The sequence below is a fragment of the Pyxicephalus adspersus genome, chromosome 2 (genome assembly GCF_032062135.1).
Source record: "Pyxicephalus adspersus chromosome 2, UCB_Pads_2.0, whole genome shotgun sequence".
NCBI classification, from domain to species: domain Eukaryota; kingdom Metazoa; phylum Chordata; class Amphibia; order Anura; family Pyxicephalidae; genus Pyxicephalus; species Pyxicephalus adspersus.
The window spans coordinates 1,631,266-1,653,647 of record NC_092859.1 but is presented as its reverse complement, the minus strand read 5'-3'; the positions used below and the strand labels follow the sequence as shown (position 1 = coordinate 1,653,647).

The following is a 22,382-nucleotide window of genomic DNA, read 5'->3' as shown; positions in this document are numbered from 1 at the left end:
TAATACTATGTTAGAAGCAAATGAGAGGTCTGGGTATAGGACTGCTTCAAGTTTATTGTCCATTAAATCCTTCTGTCTATACATTGTTATTTCATGTGGCCCCTTCCTCCCTTTATCTGCCCCTCTCCTTTGTCTTCATTCTCTCATATCCCGTGTGTCCCCCAAGCAGGTGACAGGCCAGAGTGCTTAAGATTAGAATGCAGCAATATTACATTTACAAGGATGACACGTGCGGACCTTTCCGTATTGCTGAGTAATTGTTTCTATGTATAGGCTCATTTAGTTTCCTGTTCTTGACCCCTAGCGCCCAGTCCCAGATACAGTGCACGTTTCCACCAAGTCTACACGTTGCTGTGCACATCCTACATTCCTCATTCTCTGCTGCCTGGACTGAGCACAGCACCAATCAAGGGGATATTGTGTTATTCATTGCAAGATGATGGTTTGTACAGCACAATATTCAACCTACAGCAAGGAGGGATAGCTGTGGGTGCAAAGATGGGTGAAATAGCAATTTCTAGGAAATATGTGAAGTCAGTCAGTGATCTGCTAATTTTAACCCAGAAATGATACAGCTACATCAAATTCACACAATCCACCCAGTGTACAGTAATCTCTGCACACAATGCTAGACAAGTAGGAAGACCCCAAAACTTGTACTCTGTATATTGCTTTCCATCCCATTATTATTACTACACAATATTTATATAGTGTCAACATAATACACAGCGCTGTACTAAGTCCATAGTCGTATCACTAGCTGTCCCTCGGAGGAACTCACAATCTAATGTCCCCCCGTAATCATATCATCACCGTCTAAAGGAAATTGTGGGGGGAAGCCAATTAACCTAACTGCATGCTTTTGGTATGTGGGAGGAAACTGGAGTACCCGGAGAAACCGACACAGATATGGGGAGAACCTGCAAACTCCATGCAGATAATGTCCTGGCTGAGATACTTGGGACCCAGCGCTGCAAAGGCCGGAGTGCCAACCACTGAGCCATCCCTTTCCAATCACATTGATCTTCTGAGGCACCGACAAGATTGGATAAGTTATGAATGTGAAGGGGGGGTATTTACCCATTGGTATTATATAAAACATATTGATTTTACCTGTTGTCTGTGAAGGTTATTGGTTGGTACAGCTAATAGACATCAGTCACATTTAGCTGGACTGGTTCTGGTATGTTGAAGATGTTTTGCAGCACGAGTAAACCACCAATTCACTCATATTAAATATTAGGGACTGATTTACCTATTGTCTTATATTTAAAGTAAAAATAAAGTTCTGCTTTTTAAATCTGTGATCGGGCCGGGGACGTCACATCCACGGGGGAGAATCAGGAATATGAGAAAATAACAATAGAGGCACCAGCGGGAGATTCAAAATCCCACTGTAAAAGAAATCATTAGTTGGTGTACATTTTCAATAATTGATCAATTTTCCAGCTTATATAGTCTGACGCTACAACAGTCTGTAGGAAACAATTTAATCGCCATCTGAATTGTGCTTAGATTAGATGAGGACTTCAATTTACCATGAAATATTAGGAAAAAAAACAACTTTCTAGAGCAAGCCTGGAGTTTGTTAAGTTAACCATGAATTCTTTATTACAAACAAGTGTTTGATGACGATATGAAGCTTTTCAGAAGTTAAAGCTAACTCAAAAAGGATCTTTTACCACTCTAATGATCTGAAGAACACCACCAAATCTACAATAAATAAAAAATGTGGAAAAATGGACTGGCCTGGTCATGGGGCTATAAAAATGGCCAGTTCATGGAAGAAAACCTGCAAATATCTTGTACCTGAAGGAATTCTGCATTGCTCAATGTCAGACACTGTGGCAAATGTTGTAAAATGCCTTCTAAGGGGTTAAATACAGCTTTTAGGACCAAGGGTGTACTTACTTTCTCCGCTTATACCAATGTGCTGCTGTTGAAGAGCTTCAGGTCCAGCTTTATGTCAGGCCCGTTGTTTGAGATCTCGGCAATTAGAGAAACTTTACTTTTTGATGATGTTTTCAGATTTCTTCCAAAAAAAAGTGAATTGTCCCGTTTCAATTTCAGAAGGCGCCATGCAAAAATCTCAGCATTCCCAGTGTCTCCTGGTGTTTTCTTGGTTCTCGTCTGATATTACAAAGCAAATATTGATCCAATCATTCAGATTTGTGAAATATACCGTCCATTGGGCCTAATTTATTAAAGCTCTCCAAGGCTGGAGAGGATACACTTTCATCAATGAAGCTGGGTGATCCAGCACACCTGGAATAGATCTGGTCCAGGATGCAAAACATTTGCTAAAAAAAAGGAAATCATTTCGAAGAAATCCATTCCAGGTTTGCTGGATCACCCAGCTTCACGGATGAAAGTGTATCCTCTCCAGCTTTGGAGAGTTTTAATAAATCAGGGCCAATATGTCTTATCCCTGATTTCATTCTTCAGGAATTCCCTAAAAACCTGCGCTGCTTCTACTGGCACACTTACCTAGCCTGTATCGTGTGTTTACACAGTGGCAGCCCCGAGGCACAGCGCCAGAGGATGTAAAGTCCTTGAAGAATAAAAATAGCAGTCTGGCTATTTACGAGCTACGCTTATTTAGTGCCCTTGGGCGCATGCCATCTGGCCAGGGGCCAACTGCTGATTATACAGTACAATACAAAATATTAGAAGCCTAATGAACAAAAACCACTCCATTAATAACAAATGCCGTCCCCATGTTGTACTCCTCACATGGAAGACGTATGGGGAGCCTAGGTTATGTTGTAGCATGTTTGCTTTTACAGCACTGGAAATATTGTGGGTTAATATTTTCATATTGAGGTCCTTCATTATGCTAAGGGTGAATTATTGGAAATGTGAAATTGTGTGCACTGGGGTTTGATAATATCTTCCCATAGTGAATGCTGAAGCAGTAAGGTGAATAGTAACTTCACTTATTTAAAAACAAAACTTCCTAAAACAGGTCTGCAAGGGTTAAAATGCGTTTTTGAAAAAGGCTTTTGTACAGAAATTCCTAAACGCTCACCAAGCTGATCTTTAGTAATCCTATCCCGTAACATAGTAATTCCCATAGACCTGCCAGGCTCTGGATCTCTCATTTCTATGCTGCAGGTAATAAGTGCGGCTTGGTCCCTTAACCAGAATTTGATGTTTTATTAAAGGAGAAGCAGCCTTACTGCTGATGTCTTGCCTTTCTTTCTGCTCCTGCCAGCCAGCGTCCTGTGTTTGACTGACAGCACTGGTAATATGTTACGACCTGATTAGCTTAATTGTCCAGCTTTGATATGGCTCCTTTACTCAGTGTTATAGGAACTTTGTAATAAAAGGAAAATTAGTGTAGCTCATAAAGCAGAAAAAGAAAACCTCACCTTTACTTTCACAGAGCCCCCCACTCCTCCAGCCCTGTTTATGGTTAGGTCCAGCGCCGTCCTGTAATCCAACTTCCTCCAGGCGCCACCATCTTCCTCTTCCTTATTTCTGTCTTTGGCTCTGTCACCCGATCTGGGTAAGATTGGCATTGGCAATACAGACCCTTTTGTACATGCCAAAGATCAGGTATGTGCAGAAGGAGCAGCCGGAAGCCTCCTGTGTCATGCATGATGTATGTATCCCAGGAGGCTTTGCGCCATTTTGTCTTTACTGCCGCGGCAGAAAGGGAGGAGCTTCACGCTTTTGTTAAAAAAAATGAAATAAACCATAAAGGACCTTAAAGGAACGCCTACATATTTATGTAAAGTAAACATATTGGTGATTGGTTTGCTTTACGATGAAATCTTTATCTGGCCACATTTCCGCTATCATAAGACCTTTCTATATTATTGCAACTCTGACTCCATAATGAGCCTGGCAATTATTATTCTTTCTCACTTGCTGATTTTAGTGGCTTGTTGACTGAAGTTGATTATGGTAAACTTTGATTGCTGATGATGAGAAGTACTGCTGCACTTGTGGAACAACGGATCCATTCATGTACTTCTGCAATTGATTTGGCCTGAAGGACACTTTTTTCTCATGCTCCTTCTCCCATTTACAAAGTTCCTGTCTGCCTTCTTCTCACACCGAATGAGAGGGGAAGTCGTTACTTCTTTCTCACCTGCTCTGTGTAAAGCTTCTGAGGTTTGCTGATTTATGTCCCGTCTGCTAGGAGTGGAATTTATTATACCAGGAGGTGAAACAGAAGTTGCTCAGCCCCACAAGAACTTTGAGGTCTATAGAGCTCAGGGCGTCACGAATATTGAAGCTTGGAACCGCAGTTCCCTGAGAGTACCTGAATAATTAGCAGGCAATCAGAAGTTGTGGAGGATAAAAGGATGAGATGATCAGCTGATGTTTAGAAAAAGGAGTAGCAAGAGTCCACCGAAACACAAAGAGAGGAGAATGAAATATTCAGACTACAAATCCTCCATGAGAAAGGACCTGGTGGGGGTGAGGATAGTTATAAAGAAAGGGCTGGACAAGTTCTTTTAACCTGAAAACAATCATTTTCTGCCACAATCACATTAACTGAACTGATGTTTGGCCTGTGGTGAGCCAGGTAGGTAGATTACCCGGCTAGCAAACAGCCCTACAATCCTGTACCAAGATGGGACCAATGACGGAACACATGGATCACATCCCCACAGCACATGGATTTCCAGAAATTAGGAATTGACCTGTTTAAGGATTCTACCTTGAAGCTTCTTGTTCTGATTATCTATGCAAAGCCCGGGTATGTGGCCTTCTAATGATCATTGAAAGTTTGTAGTTCAAGGGATCCCGTTAATTTTACAAGCTTTGCAATAGCTTAGATCCATTAGATACACCTGGGACTATTGTAAAGTGTCAGGCAGTATAGATAGAGATCAGAAGTGTTAATTAGGTAATTGAAGTCCAGAGGCATATCTTTCCTGTAAGTACAAAAATACTCCATGACTTTGCCAGAAGTCTGATAAGTTCCTCTGCTCACTGCCTGTGCATCAGAGGGTGTTATTGGGATGGGTGAGGTAAAGGAAACGAGTAGTGAGAGATTAGAAAGGGTTATGGAAGTTAGGGGGGAGGAGGAGAAAGGAAGTTTTTTGGCATGATGAGGTTGAAGGATATGAGGAGGGTTGGGGACAATCAACCGAGGGTATGAAAATGACAAGGGGGAGAAAGATGAGGGGTTTTTTGAAATAAGGAGGGTGGAGGAAACGAGAAAGGGTTATGGAGGTATGGGGGGAGGAGAAGATGAGAAAGGTTTTTTAGGATGAAGGGGGTATAGGAAAGGTGTATAGGGGTTTGGGATAAAGGGAGGGTGGGAGATGAGTAGAGGAGAAGATATGAGGAGGGGGTTATTGAAATAAGTGTAGAGGAAATGAGTAGATGAGGTTATGGTGAATTATGAAGGTGAGTGGGTATTGGGATGATGAAGGATATGGGGAGTGTTGGAGACAAAGGAGCAGGGTATGGACGTTGGAAGCCAGGGGAGATGATGAGGGGATATTGGGATAAGGAGGGTTATGGAAATAAGAGAGAAGATAAGTTGGTAAAGGAAAGGAGCAGTGAGAGCTTAGTAGGGGTTATGGAGGTGAGGAGGAGAAAGGACATTTTTTTGGCATGAAGAGGGTATAGGAGAGGCGTATAGGAGTTTGGGATAAGGAGAGTAGAGAAGATTTTGTTGGGTTATGGAGATAAAGAGAAGGTGGAGAGATGAGATGCATGTGCACATATCTGAGTGGAATCAGCACTGTTTGTGACCCCGGCCAGCTAACAAAGGTGCTCACCGCTCATATTGCTGGATGTGTCCCCGCTTTGTATGTGCTGTGTCATAGAAGAATATTTTACTGCAAAAGCAATCAGACAGCTGGCGTGAAACAATAGCTCTTATCAGCTCAGATATTCAGATAACCGGTGATATTTACGCAGGGCTGAGCATGTTACCAGTGCTATTGTTGGATGAGAAATTCCAGCTTTATGTCCTCGACAATTTAATGGATTACAACTTTTTGTTGACAGCGAAAAAATATTTTCCCAAACTTGTGTTTGTGTTGCAGCTATTCTATAGGCAGTGAAGCAAATAATGTGATGGCCTAACGATGTACTAAGAAACTAGTCCTGGATTCAAATGTTGCACCTGTCCCCATCAAAAATGTTTCCCCCCTTCCGCCATGTTTTCTAGATTCCCTTCACCCCATATAGGATCATTTGCATCTGGTGACTATGCAATGATGAGAAGGAAGCCTTTGAGGAATGTATATACCAGTGTGTATATGGTGACATTATCACTCTGAAATATGGAAGGAAACACACTCCATCCTGTAAAATAGGGTTCAAATTTCCTACACAAAGCAATCATGGAAAATAAGTGAAAATAAAAAATCACACTTACCTTTAATTCCGCAGATTCCTCAATGGCACTGGACCTTCCCTCGATCCGGTCCAGCCTCTTCCTAGAATTCCTCTGCGTCAGAGTTTGGCGCCGACATCTTTATTTTCTCTTCCGGTCTTCTTGCTTCGTCACAATCCCTGCAGTAAAGGGGAATAAAAGAGAGCCGTTCTCACTGCACAATTGTGGGATCGGCTTTCCTATTCTCTTAGTGGGAAAAATGCCCCTTCTGCGCATGCTCAAGATCAGGCATCCCCAGAAGGAACAGCCAAAGCCTCCCAGAATGTGTAACATAGGAATCCCGGGAGGCTCTGTGCTACCATTCAGTCTTGATTGCTCCAATAAAAATAAATACAATTTTTACTTAACATATAAAGGATTGTCCACCCTTGGACCTTATGCAAAGTGAAAATGAAAAGAGCTTAGGTCCGCTTTAAAGAGGAACTAAACCTCTCCCTTACTCACCTATTCCCATTTCCTCGCAGGGTGCCGCCATCTTCTTCTTTCTTCTCTTCTTTCTGGCGATCTTCAGCCAACTTGATTGGCCAGGCCGGGATGATGTAGCTTCACCCATTCCTGGCACATACAGAGTAAACCAGGATTGCCGGGTATCCTGACAACCAGATAACCGGAGCAATCAGTAAGGTAGGAGAAATTACTGCAAAAGGAACAACGCCTGTCCATTTCTGTGATAACAACTTGCATGATCATGGAAACCTATAAGTGGAACTTTAGTTCCGTCCAAAATTAAGCCAAAATGAAACACTGCAAATTCTTGAAGCGGTCATGTTCATTAGTGTAAATAATAAATATTAGCTTTGAAACTGAACTTTTCCAATTCAGTCCCCCATTGTGTAGCTGTGCACCTATCCACCCAGCCAGGACCTCCCCTGCCTTTTAGTTTCCTGATAAAACAATTTGGTCTTTTAATATCTCACATCCTACATGTTACTTCAAATCCACCCTCCTCATATATGTGTATCATATATATGCTTAGAACTGCCATCAGCTGAAGTCAAAGAGAAGAGGAAATAGCTGCAGTGCAGTGTGAATGTTTTTCACATATGCACCATTTTGCTTCTATACTCTGTATTTACAAGAATTTTCCTTGTTCAGTTTGGGTTGCGCCTACTCCTCTGGACTCCTACCAGATGGCTGCTCATTCTGTGAGTAAATTCTAAGGAGCCATACTTTTAAATGGGCAAATCATAGTGTATTGATAGCATCCATTGTCTTTCTCCTGTCATACATCCTTCCTCATATATTAGAGTGAATGATGACTCATCTGACCGTTGTAGTTTTTCCATTGCTCAGCTTTTTCCACCTCACACCACATTATTGAGCCCTGACTTGTGACTATGTGGTTTCCAAAAGGTGACCCCACCATAAATTGCAGCTTTGGGGAGCCCACTGTGTTTCCTCATTGTGAGAGAATCGCTGATTCAGTTCTATGGGGGGGCTGGAGTTTGTACCTTTGTGGAATTTATCTCTAAGCATCTGTCTGTTTCTGTCAGTGAGATTTACTAACACTGTCCCTGCAGATATAGCCTGGCTTATGGTTTCTCAAACTTGTGCACGTTTTGTCCCTTTGCAATTTTCCTAAAGCATCAGCATATTAACTCTTACGGTCAGCAAAGGAAGAGTTCTTTAATGCTACTGATGACAAAAATAATAATGGAAGCATTTCTTGCATTTATTACAGACACATATACTTCTATTCCTTCCATTCTTCACCAGCGACTTATCCTACAGAGTGCTTTAGACTTCCCTTATACAACACTGAGTACCCCAGTGCCGTAACATGGGTCACATGCTCCTCGCAAGTACCAGGCATTGCCATTGCCTACAGTACTAAATTAAATAAAATGGTGTAAAATAGCTAATTGTATACTGCAAGAGATTACGAGAAGAATGCAGATCTGTAGCCTTAACCCGATAAATAACCCGGTATATAGGTTTTGTATGGGAGAATGTTACAGGTAGGCCAACCATACAAAAGTCAACTTCAGTCCTAGTGATTATCAATTTAAATGATTTGTTCAAAATGTTGACTATCAGTTGAAAATAAATGAATTATATTACCACTCTATTCAATGAACAGTTGATCTATTTTTAAAACAGAGAATCAAACATTCCCTGGTGAATTCACTGCCACTGAAAACAAGGGATCTGGAAGATTCTTCACCAGGGAATGTTTCAGTAAATGCCAGATTCACTGCGTTATAAACAGTCTGATCATTGTCAATCAGAATAAAGATTGATCAGTATGGGTTTATTTATAAATGTATTCACCCAAGATTTACCAAACTTTGCACATGTAAACTTTTTACTATGGATTTAATTTGAAAATATTTAAATGAACTTTTGAATGAACTTTTATCTATGATTCACACATTTTCAAATTGTGAACAATGCATTCATTTTGGGTAAAACTTTATAAATAGACCCTCCTATATGACCTCAATAAGTGTATTCCATCACAGTCTTAAAGATCACCCAGCTTTACTGATGATCCAGCCTTGGAGAGCTTTAATAAACCAGGCCCGATAACTTCAATCTTTTTTTTCATGTGCTGTTTCTATTATTGTGTCCACCCCTTGTAGAGTGTAAGCAGTTGTTTATTCAGTATTACTTGTCTGCGTGAACTATTACACAGCAGATTTCCCCTCACAGCTTTGGAAAGGAATAGCTGATGCTATAATTATCCTAAAAGAGGATATGGCCACAGACTCACTATGCATTCTTTGCTAAATATGTGAAGCGGATGCTGTGATCTTAGTTCCCTGTGCTTGCACACAGATTGCTGTTAATCTCTGCACGTTTTCCTGATGAACATGATAAAGCTTTTTTTTATTAAAGTGAAACTATTTTATATTTTCAGTAAGGTTACATTATGAGTCATTATTTTAAAATGAAATTGTAATCATTTTTGAATGCACATAGAAGCTGAAAAAAGTTGTAAGATCAGCTATTGTACAATGTGTTGGCCTGTACGTGCACATATTTACAAGACAGATTTACTAAGCACTAGTGGAAAACATGGAGTCTAAAATAGAAATAGAAATGTCACAGCCTTAAACAAACCAAAACGGCTCAAAATTCATCTAATTGACAGATAAAATGAAGGTTGCTAAACACCGGGACCTGATGGATTACATCCACGTGGCCTAATGGAGCTGAGCTGAGTTATTTTGAAGCCATTGTTTATAATTTTTAGAGACTCTTTTATCACTGGCATGGTACCAATGGATTGGCGTAAGACCAATGTGGTTCCTATCTTTAAAAAGTAACTATAGACCGGTTGGTTTAAGGTTCATAGTTGGAAAGGTCCTAGGGAGTTTGATAAAGAACCACATGGAGGAGTTTCTGCTAGAAAATAATATTATTTTTATAAGTGATTATAAATCACTTATAAATAATAAATCAAATAATAAATTTATTATTATTTTATAAGTGATAGCCAGCAGGGCTTCAAGAAAGACAAAAGTTGTCAAACAAATGAACTCTCTTTTTATGAGGAAGTAAGTAAACAGGTAGACAGTGGAATAGCAGTTGTTATTATATACGTGGACTTTGCAGAATCATTTGACACCCTAAGTTAGGGTCTATAAATTTAGAAAAGTCTGTGATCTGTAAATGGATAGAGAACTGGCCTAAAGATCACATCCAGAGAGTAGTAATTAATGATTCATACTCTGAATGGTGTAAGGGTATTAGTGGTGTACCCCAGGGTTCAGTGTTGGGACCATTACTGTGTAACATCTTTATAAATGAGATAGAGTTTGGGATTTCTGTGTTTGCAGATGACACCAAACTATGTCATGGAATTAAGTCCATACAGGATGTCTATAATCTACAAGCAGACCTGGATGTACTGTGTGATTGGGCAGCCAAGTGGCAAATGTCATTTAATATAGAGAAATGTAAAGTTATGCACTTGGGGGTAACAACATGCATGCTTCATACTGTCTAGGGGGAATACATTTGGGGGAGTCAGAAATGGAGACGGATCTGGGGGTTCTGGTAGATCATAGACTTAATATCAGCATGCAATGCCAAGCTGCAATATATAAAGCTAGTAAAGTACTTTCTTGTAATAAAAGAGGAATAGTCTGCAGAGATGGAGACATAATCCTGTACAAAGCATTGGTCACGCCACATCTGGAATATGCCGTCCAGTTTTGGAATATTGTAGAACTGGAGAGAGTGCAGAGAAAGGCAACTAACCTAATAAAAGAAATAGAGGAGCTCAACTGTGAGCCATACTAGAAACAAGGGGAGGTCAGCTTCATAATCAGCGGAGTTTGATTTTTATAAATCAGGCCTGGAGATTTTACTTTTTTTACATCTTGTGCCTAATCTTTGCTCAACACTTGTCGCTGAAAAAGATTGTGATAAGATTTCACCCGAGACGATCCACGTACAATCGGTCGATATCAATGAAAAAGAAGGTCGTTGAACCTTTTTGATTTCATAAGCAATAAAGGGAATCTCGGTTCATAGACATCCAGAGTTCACCGGGCTTTGTCTTATCTTCCTTCAGGAACCTCTGAACTCTCCGGCTTTCTAGGAATTATCAGGACACAAAGAAAGCCTATTAATGGTTAAACATGGGAGAGCAGCGGACCTCAAAAAGTTTCCTGGAATCCCTCTACATCCGCCTTTCATGCTCACGTACATTCATGGACCTATTTAGAAAAACGATGACTTTTTACTTTGCTGTATTTCACCAATTTTGCTGCATAATTTTTTTGTGTTTTGAAATACTAAATTGCAATGTCAGAGTGAGAAGATAGCAGCATTTCTGTCTGCTTGTAATGCTGCTCTGGCTATTTTTCTGCACGTGGACATTCTGCTGAAATATTATTTCGCAAATTCTAGAGAAATTGCCTCATATGTTATAATTTGACATATACAGTATGGTATTAGTAAATTTTACTGACCAAAAGCAGATATTAAACTGAACTGAATCTATTTTCCCTTGAGAAGAAACAAATAAGGGGGGATATGATCACCCTGTATAAATATATAAATTATTCATATAGAGAGGACAATATTATAAATAATCTATACATGATATCATATATATATATACTTTTATACATAAACACAATGAAAACATTTCAAATGTTCCCCATTCCATTATTTCAGCTCTCTTCCCAACTTTTCACTTTAGGAAGAGGGCGCTCTTTGCGTCTGGAGGAAAAGAAGTTTAAGCTCCGGATAAGGAAGGGATTCTTCACTGTAAGGTCTGAGAAAATGTGGAATCGCCTCCATGAGAAACTAGTTTGTGCAAGTTCTATAGATTGCTGTAAGAAAAAGCTGGATGATTTCTAGAAGCACAGAATATAACTGGGGATAAAGGATTTAAAGTAAAGATAACAGAGACTGCTGATCCAGGGAATCCGATTGCCTCATGGAATCAGGAAGGAATTTTTTTCCCTGTTGGAGCAAATTGTACCAAATAGTACCTTCCTCTGGATCAACTATGTCTATAGGGTTTTATATCTGGGATATGTTTATTTCCCTTGTGGTTGAACTTGTAACCTGCAAGGATAATGCTCGCATATCAGCCATGTCTATATGTCCAAACTAGGGAACATGAGAAAGGGGGACACCATGGGACAGAGAAGTCATGCAGCACATAGATTGAATTTTCTGTATATTGGACATGGCTTAAGGGAGGATAGTTAAATCTCTATATTGTATACACTGAACACAGTCCGTGTACCCCCTCAATATACCATATTCACTGTGCTGTGAGAATCTCACATAAACATATACCATACAGAGTGCAGGGGTCAGCTCTATATTACAACACATGAGTGTAACAGTTTGGACAGTACAACGTACCACACAGAGAGCAACAGTAAAGAGCATTTAATAAATGGCTGCTTATATTACTGGTAAGTGGGCAAATAAATACACAAGTGTCTGTTATGGTGGGTAAAGAGAGTTAGAAGTCCCTGGGACGAAGGTCCCGGTATTAGTAGGAGGAGCAGGAAAAATACCCGGTGTTGGTGGTCAAAGGACAGAAAAATGCCCTGTGTTGTTGGAGAATAAAAAATACTTACTGCTGGTAGTAAGTAGGAACAAAAATGTTTTTAGTAGGAAGAAGGCCCAGATGTCAGTGCCCAGCGGGGTAATGGGTAGCAGTAGCACCTTGTAGGATAGCTGAGATGATTAAAACAAAGAGAATATTAGTTTAGGTGACTCTGTACCAAGATCGTGCACACCTAATTTGTATATTCTGAACAAGCAGTAAAGCTCTGTAAAGTGAGCCCTCAGTCACCTCTCCCACTATAAGTATTCTGGAGACATCCATCATTTCCTCGGTTTGCTGTCATTGTCATGTTTCATTGATTTTTTCCTATATGAGAACTGGAAAAATAGTAACCTTAATATTGACACGTTTCAGTGTAAGTTTCTTGACCTCAATTTAAATTATCACTATCATGCATGAGTTATCATGACATGTATACATCTGAATAATCAGATATCCCTATGTGCTCACGTACTGCACATCAGTATACAACGGCATCATTAGAGCAGAGTTCAAACATATGATTAAAATAAATTCTGAGCTTCCTGGCTGGGTAATCATTTATTATGCAAATGTGATGAATAAAACCAAAGCATTGTATTTGATGCATGTAAGCTGTATACGCCATGAAATGCCTTTGCTCTGTATATCTTGATAAATAAAAAAAGTACTTTCTATGCAGAGTTAGGTGGATGGTGGAAGGGCAAATGAATATCGCTGAAGGGGATCAGCCTGCCAGTGCCCCAGAACTTGATGTATTGGGTATGTAAGGCTTTTTCAGCTCCTTGTGTGATATGCATCAAGGTTCCTCCATGGCCTGATTTATTAAACCTCTCCAAGGCTTGAGAGGATACATTTTCATCAGTGAAAGCTTGGGTGATCCAGCAAACCTGGAATGGATCTGGTCCAGGATTCAAAACATTTGCTAGCAAATAGCTAACGACTTTGAAGAAATGAATTACAGGTTTGAGGGATCACCCAGGTTTACTGATGAAAGTGTATTCTCTCCAGGCTTGAAGAGCTTTATTAAATCAGGCCCCCTGTATGTACCCGTGCAAACCTTTCACACCATGACCGTGTGACTCAGCAGTGAACTATAGGGACCTTTAGGCTTTGGTTTGCCGTTATTTAGCAGATCCTAAAATCATTTAACCAATCTGCTAGCAGACTACAGAGGGCTATAACACAGATTGAAGCTTGTTAGTTGCCTTCTGAAGACTGCTAGCAGGTTTACAGGCCCAGCCAAAAACTCCAAAATAAAAGGATAATAGTGCCCTCCAACCTCTAACCTTAATCAAGTCTAAAGAGCACTTAATAACAAGAGGTAACAATTGTGATCCGCTAATATAACATAGAAAAGAATAACTGTAATTTTTTTTATTTTATCTTTGATTGAGTTTTGTATTCCTATACAAGTCTATGGGATTGCAAAATGCACTTGAAGAGAACAAATACAGCTCAGTAGCAGGTCAGCTACAAGTTACATGCAGCAGACAGGAAACTCGGATCTCTGAAGTATCACTAACTGCTAATTGCCATCGGCATGAGCCCAAAGCCTATTGAGGCCGCCCTTACTGTACAGATATGAGATGGTCCTCTCATTTTACTCCATTCAGAGTCTCATAGGTCTCATAGGTGTGATTGTTTTGCCTGACAAAGATTTGACAAAACTAGGTGATTACTATAAACTGGACCAGTTGTTAGGCAGTTTCAGTATTCTTGGTTGTCACATGGTTGGCAGTGATGAGCACATACAGTTAGTGGAAATAACTGACCTCCAGAATAATGGAACTGCGATTGTGTCAGTGATATTTTTATGATTGTATGCACCTACTTCCTTGGGTTAATTATCCGGCAGCACATTGGCTCAGCTCTTGGTCCCAGGTTCCAATCTTGGCCAGGACACTATCTGCATGGAGTTTTCAAGTTCTCTCTGTGTCAGTGTGGGTTTCCCCCAGGTACTCGGGTTTCCTCCTACATTCCAAAAACAAGCACTTAGGTTACTTGGCTTCTCCCCAAAATTGCCCTTAGACTTTGGTAATGACATATGACTATGGTAGCGATATTAGATTTTGACCTCCTTTGAGGGTCAGCTAGTCACATGACTATGGACTTTGTACATTGCTTTGTAATATGTTGGCGCTATTTAAATACTGTGTAGTAATAAAAATAATATAACCCCCAGGATACAGACTAAGCATTATAAAAGCTCAATATAATTTAATAGTAAAGAAGAAAAATCTGTGGTTTTGTTTTCGGCAGTTTAACGAATATTTAAAATATTGTGTAAACATAAAAACATAAGACATAAAACATAAAAAAAAAACAAATTAGCATACTACATCACAGTACACTCAACATAATAAAACATTTCCATTTGTAATGTCACAGGGGATGGTGCCTTGGTGTCTATACATAAAAACCCAAGTTTTGTGTTCTATGAATGACTCCTGGTTTTGTGTCTATGACTGGTGTTACCTTGGGGGAAGTCCATTCTATAGCCCCTCCCCTGCTGAAGTTCTCTGGTTTTGTGTTTTATAAATGCTGGGGGAGTCCTTTCTATAGCCCCTCCCCTGCTGAAGTTCCCTGGTTTTGTGTTCTATGAATGATGCCACCTTGGGGGTAGTCTTTTCTCTAGCCCCTCCCCTGCTGAAGTTCCCTGGTTTTGTGTTCTATGAATGATGCCACCTTGGGGGAAGTCCTTTCTCTAGCCCCTCCCCTGCTGAAGTTCCCTGGTTTTGTGTTCTATGAATGATGCCACCTTGGGGGAAGTCCTTTCTCTAGCCCCTCCCCTGCTGAAGTTCCCTGGTTTTGTGTTCTATGAATGATGCCACCTTGGGGGAAGTCCTTTCTCTAGCCCCTCCCCTGCTGAAGTTCCCTGGTTTTGTGTTCTATAAATGATGGTGGAAGTTCTTTCTCCAGATTCCTTCTCATTGGAAACAATTTATCTCTTAATTGGTCTTTATAAATTTATTGAAATGTTTTTAAAGTTTGATTTATTTTGTTGTTTTTAATGAACCTGCACTGATTTCAGCCTGTTATGAATAGGACAACTCACGTGTGGTCTGCGCTATGTCTTCCAGGTTTACTTATCCTGCTACAAATGTTGCTGGTTAACGTGAAGCTTGTTACTGCTCAGCCGGTTTGCGACAGACAAGTTCTGGACAGTTATATCAGAACTGCTGTGGATGAGGATAAAGTGATGGTGAGTTACTGGCAAGGTAATGTGAAAAATGACCACACTGGAACATTCTAGCATTCTCTTATGATATTTAATAAAGCTGAACTCGGGGATATGCAAATATTGTCTAAATATAAGAGCCATGAGTATACTTCCTGCAATTCTGGGGTGATCCATGCAGGAGAGTGTGCAGGAGCTGCAATACAGACCGGTCACTGCTGCTCCATCTCTTTCTGCAGGGTGATTAGTCTTGTATCCACCCCTTCCTGTAATTCTCTATAGATCCCTCCCACAGCTCTGCACAGACAATATACAACACAGTCATGATATCACTGATGCCTCTTTTACAAGGTAATATATGGGTTGCATTTATCTTTTTGTTGAGAGATACATTTAAATAATTTTTTGTGGCCAGGGTTCAGCTTTAAATTAGACCTAAACCCAATCATGTAAACATTTAAAGAGACCTTGACATCTTGCCTGTGCAGCTTCTTCCTCCGTCACAGTTGATGGCACTACCCATGTGACCTTTTCCCGTGACAGTGTTTGGCCCATAGCAGCCAATCTCTCGATTCGACCACAGTCATGTGACAAAGAGAGTAAAGTCACTGCTGCTCTTGGTCACCAATACTGACTACAGACAGCAATGGTGAAGGAAGAAGATGAATATAAGGGGGTCAGGGGGCACCTCTGCAAACATCACTTTGGCCTGCATAAGCAAGGAAATCATGTCTGTTTAAATGATTGGATGCAGTTGGTTAAAACCCTCATCAGGTTTTATTGCTCTCTGTGTCCTCATTAGAGAGATTGGCGCTGATTTATTAAAGCTCTCCACGGCCGGAGCGGATACACTTTCATCAGTGAGCCTGGGTGATCCCGCAAACCTGGAATAGATCTGGTCCAGGATTTAAAACATTTGCTAGAAATCCATTCTAGGTTTTCTGGATCACCTAGTTTTAATGATGAAAGTGTAATAAATCAGGCCCATTCCCTCTCTCTATGTTTCCTGCTGAGCATAATCACTGGGAAATAGTAAAAGAAAAAACACAAAATTTGCCAAAAGAATAGGTAGTGAGGAGAAATCTTCTATTTGAGAACACATTTTCCACTGACATCTAAGAAGGGATTTCTCTCGTTTTGGAGATATTTCTTCTTATTTCCTGACAAAAAAAAAATTTAGAGATAACAGAGCCATAAAAAGCTCCAAAATGAGATGTGAGGGACCTCAAATGCACCTGGAGTCTGTCCCTGTCAGGGACCCACCAACACATAGGGGCTGAATAACAAAGTAATATGGGCAGCAAGGTGGCTCAGTGGTTAGCCCTCTGACCTTTGCAGAGCTGAGTCCCAGGTTGGAATCTCTGCCAGGACACTATCTGCATGGAGTTTGCAGGTTCTCACCGTGTCTGCGTGGGTTTCCTCCGGGTACTCCGGTTTCCTCCCACAGTCCAAAAAATGCAGTTAGGTTAATTGGCTCTACCCCCAAAATGACACTAGCTCGTGATAATGACATATGGCTATGGTAGGGATATTAGATTGTGAGCTCCTTTGAGGGTCAGCTAGTCACATGACTTTGTACAGAGTTTCATATTATGTTGGCGTTATTTAAATACTGTGTAATATTAATAAACAATTATTCCAATTTTATCTCCTAATTTAAACCCTCATTATCCTCAAATTTACTTCTATTACATTCTGCATTTCTTTCATGAAACTTTTACTTGTGTTTTTGTTTGTTCACAAGCATTAAAAAAAGTTTTCATTTTATTTGTGAATAACTTTGTCACAAATTGTAGCAGAATGTAATCTGCGATGACAGAACATTGAGTGTGATCAGAATCTGCAAAGACACAAATTTCAAAGTGCACTGCTTTCAATTCACTGTTATAGGCTCATCCTTGTTCTCCTATATAGAATGTTCCGTGTCACTTCCCCGAGGACGTCATCTTACCAGAGCCGAGTATGAACGCAGAATGGCGGAAGCTGCAGGTAGGAGCCCCACCATCCATTGTTAGGATCCAATAATAATATCAGTGTGAATAAAACAGGAAATCAGACATTCTCTCATGGGAATCTTCCAGGTCCATGTGTTTCAACGGCAGTAATAGATTACCACCAGGGAATGTCACATTCACTGCTTTATAAATAGACCCGTGTTATTGTTATATTTTGACAATGTGATCTGCAGTTGATCCCCAATTAAAGAGATTGTTTTTTGTTTTTTTGTTTATATTATTAGATTTATTTTTATATATAAAAGCATTTAAATGTCAAATATTTTAATAAATATATTAGATTTCTAGCTAGCAAATGTGGAGTCCTAGTTTGCCTTCAACAGGTTTATTGAGCTAAACCTAACTGCTCGACTAATAAAAGCCTGGTATTTAATGTAGTAATTGTAGTTTAATGACTGAGACTCAGATTATACACAAAGCTGACTGAACGACATCACCCCACTTTATATAGTAGTAGTAGAAGTTTGTGCAATGTCAAATGCAGGGAAATCTCCCCATTGTGGGAGGAGCAGAGACACAAACTACTGGGGGAAATCTCATGAAATGTACACAAACAATTGCTGATGATACTCCAGGCAGATACGACTGTTTGATAGAAGAATGACGCAGATCAGGACGCTGACCTCGTCAGAACATAGCTGAACATGGCCATGTTAATCAGCACAATGGATTCCCTTCCTTTGATGACAATGACGGGGTGACAGGAAGGCGTCTGACATCACCACTTCAAAGTCAATGGGTTGCAAACAGCTCCCAGAACTTCTCTGACGGCTGGGCTTTAAAACTCACATTACATAATAAGTGACATGGGATTTAATTAGCTGTGGGTGTGCAGTAAAGGAAAGCTGAAATAATGGAAGAAGAACATTTGAAATGTTTTCATTGTGTTTATAGATATAAGTATATATATATATGATATCATGTATAGATTATTTATAATAGTGTACTCTATTAACACATGAAATGTAAATGTAAAGCCAATGATTTTTGTTTCCTTTAGATATCTCAGCAGAGGGATGAGGTCCAGCGAGGACTTTCCTTACTTATCAGTGCTGCCACAAAGGTCACAGATTTCATCTCAGAATGTAAATTGGAGCTCTCGCTGCAGAAATTCTCCAGCAAAGCACAGACAATGAAGAACATTCTGGACAGAGTCAATGTGAAGGTCAGAGACATTTCTTCTCCTCACACTGGTTTCCCATTTTCATTTTCTGAATTTGTGAATTTGGTATGAATGAAGAATGAACCATACCAGGTGACGCCATCAGAAGGCGGAGCACCTATCTGACTGTCTAATCCTCTGGTATCCAATTAGCAGCCTGCCAGGTATCTGTGGGCAGCCAGAAAACCGTGGGCACCAGATTGGCTGTAGGGTGACAGGTGCTAGACGCTCCTTTTAATCCAATTAGTACAATTTATAATGTTAGGGAGATTTCATTTAGCCTAACAGTACTAAAGGTGTTCTTTCAGTGCAGGGAGCATCCACAGAATAAATGGTGCACTGGTATGTGCACTGGTATGTGATCAAATAGGTAATCAAGGAAGGAACCAGCAAAAGCAGGGGTTGGGGGAAGAGGGTAACATGGCCACTGATCACCATTGCTTGGTAAAGGGAGGCAAATAGCTTAGTGACCAGCTTTGCAATGTGTGTGTGTGTGTGTGTGTGGGGGGGGGGGGGGGGGGGGGGGGTGTATGATTTGATACAGGAGGAGGTCCATGTGGTTGGGAGAGCTCCATGGGTTACCACATAGGGTGGCATCAACCTTTAGCGTCACCACTAAAAACATGCAGCTAAAATTTTAAATGCAAAGCCCAACTTGGATCTAAAACTAAAAACCCAACTTGTATCCCTAGAAACCTAAGCTGTCCATAGCAAAGAGTAAGCTCTTATAAAAGTGATCCAGTATTTCCAGCAATTATTATACTTCTTCATAATCTGCAGAAGTAATAGAAAGACTTGGGAGCACCTACCTGGACTTCTTGATTTGAGTTTCTCTAAGCTTTTCTCATAGACACTATTAAAAGTTTTTTTATACCTTTTTTATCATCTTGGAGCACGTACCTTCAATCAACGGTAATTCTTTTTAGTTTGAACACATTGAGCTTGGATTGGGGAAATTGTATTGCTCTCCAGAGTAATGGCCATGTTAATATTTCTGGAAACATGTCGTTATAATTCTGATTGATTCCTTCAACTGTGGGAGTTCTGTGTCTTTTCACGTATCATGTGACCTGGACCACTAAACCTTCACAGACATATGGAAAACCAGTTATTTTATTACACCCCCAGAGAATTGAAATTGGCTTTGCACATGATCTGACACTGCTATGTTAGGATGCAGGACACGCAAATCCGTCATAAAAAGATCTGGGAGAATAGGGACAGGATAATCAAAAGCCTACAAGTTACAGAAAACTGAGAAAAGACAAACCCTTGCTTATATATACTGATATAAAATGTATGTATATAGGGACACAAATAAAAGGAAGTATGGTGGATGGTAGAGGACTTTCTTTGAATTAATGGCGCGCTCAGTTCAGAATCCCAATTACAGGAACATAGAGAGGAAATAAAAGTAAGGATTTTCTATAAATGGACCCCATATGCACCATACAATTGTGGCAGGACTGAACAATAGGTCACCATAGGATTTCCTGGTGAAAATCACACTGATCCTGGCTTTTCATGTATGAGGGCCCATCCAGTCTTCTTTCCTTTTGTAACATCAGAATATCATAGGAATTGTGTGCAGAACAGAACATTCCTTGCACCTCTAATAATAGCTACAACGTTCTTTGTGCCTGTATAAAGTGTCAGACATCTGTCCTTCATTCGATAAGTATCACTCACAAAGATATTATTTTAGTAGATAAAGAGTCATCCTTCCTATCCAGGGCAAAGAGTATGTGTGAAGAGTCCTTATGCCCATTGATACGTACCATGCCAGACCTCCATTACTGCTCCTTCCACCATCACAGCCAACACCAAATTGGTGTCAGACTTTAAGGGAAATAGCAACGTCTTCTAGATCCGAGCACATGGAAAGAAATTGCATGATTCCCCATACTAGAAAGCAATGGGGTTTTCCTTTGGTTAAATGAGCCTTATCTCTCGACATTTAGTCTCATCGGGTCCGTGCAATACCATCTCTTGTGCCCACTGAGGTTCTTCCCACCTGTAGAGATTGTGGCTGAGCATGACACACACACCTCATAAAAAGAAATAGAACTCAACTCAGCTTTTTTATTTATCAGAGCCCTGGAAAGCAAACTGAAGGACTAAGATGGGGGTATGCTGCATCTGTGATCTAATCATTTGCATACAACCTGGAGTGAGGTATAAATTACAAAGTTACATAGTTAGTCAGGTTGTAAAAAGTCCATCAAGTTCAACCACTAGGGAAAAAAACATATCCCAGATAAAACCCGATGGACATAGCTGATCCAAAGGAAGGCAAAACAGAACCAATGGTACAATTGGCTCCAACGGGAAAAAATTCCTTTCTGATTCCATGAGGCAATCTGAATCAGCAGTCTCTGTTTAGCCTTAATCCCCAGTTATATTCTGTGCTTCTAGAAATCATCCAGCTTTTTCTTAAAGCAATCTATAGTAGTTGCTGAAACTACTTCCTGTAAGATATTTTAAATGCAATCCCACTGCTAACATACAATAAATGTTTTTGTTATTACATTACCTGCTGAAGATTTGTTTTTTTGAATGAACAATCATCCCTTTTTTTTCTTCCTTAGACTGAAACAGAAACCCTGGAGAGAGAAGCAAGGACTTTTTCAGCAAGGACTTTAAAACAATTCTATGGTGTTTACAGAAACTTTTTACAAGGGAAATATAGAACTGTTATTATCTCAATTTGCAGCAGTATTCAGCAGCACAGATGATGCGCCATGTGGACAAACAGCCACCTCGGCCCTCACCATTACCCCACTCCAAACCGCCAGGACAAGGACGCTATGGACATGACTTGTGTTTTTTATTAGTTTATGTTTATTCACAGCTGAAAACAAGGTAAAAAGGTATGAAGATAGTTTATATTTGATATTAAGTTAAGAATGTAAATATTTCTATGTATTTATCTTTTCTGGGTCATTAAATATATTTTTCTCGTGCTTCTGTGGTGTGTTTCAAAAATGAAATGGAGACATTGGAAATATTAGAGGAACAGTACATTGGTTTTCAGCAACGAGAACAAATGGGAATCCCATCAGTTACCAAGTAACTCCAACTTTAGTAATATAAATTCTGGCCGCTGGGGGGTTGTGGGGGGTCTTTATAATATTGTCTGTGGATTTGGAATGTGATATCCAACAAGTTCCTGGCCGTGTAATGGTCAGATGCCAACCATTAAACATATTGGTTTATTAAAGCTCTACAAGACTGGGTACACACGTTCAATAATTGTCATTGTAAAGGATCTTTCACAAAAGACTGAATGATGCATGAAGAAGGGCTGTTTTACTCTCTGGAGAGGGGAGGGGGAGAACATGGAGCGGCACCCCGTTGTGCTCTCTTCCTTTCACTTTCATTACGAACCTCCATGGTTCATTGATCCGTCGATGAATGACAAGCGCTGTACATGCCAGATTCTCATCCGATATCAGCCCTGAGGTGCTTATTGAATGAATCATCTGATGTGTGTATGTAGCCCAAGACTGGAGAAGATAGAATATTATGGGAGAACCTGGGTGATCCAGCAAACCTGGACGGGATCTGGTCCAGAAATTGAAAACATTTGCTAACAGCAAATACATTCTGGGTTTGCTGGATCAGTCAGGTTCTTC

At 40.1% G+C, this 22,382-nt stretch overlaps 1 protein-coding gene across 7 annotated transcripts in view; it reads left to right on the top strand.

The window, feature by feature from the left end:
• Window positions 1-21,710, top strand: part of EPO (erythropoietin) — a 99,780-nt gene extending 78,070 nt beyond the window's left edge. For 6 of the 7 annotated variants that reach the window (XM_072399233.1, XM_072399231.1, XM_072399232.1 and 3 more), the window contains 4 exons: window positions 15,473-15,594; window positions 17,485-17,559; window positions 18,586-18,750; window positions 21,336-21,710. In XM_072399233.1, coding sequence (XP_072255334.1) covers window positions 15,493-15,594; window positions 17,485-17,559; window positions 18,586-18,750; window positions 21,336-21,482 — 489 coding nt within the window. In that variant the 5' untranslated portion in view covers window positions 15,473-15,492 and the 3' untranslated portion in view covers window positions 21,483-21,710. Of the gene's footprint in view, window positions 1-6,901; window positions 6,992-15,472; window positions 15,595-17,484; window positions 17,560-18,585; window positions 18,751-21,335 lie in introns of those variants that run through there. The other variant, XM_072399236.1, reaches the window with a different exon arrangement.
• The last annotated feature ends 672 nt before the right edge of the window (window positions 21,711-22,382 follow it).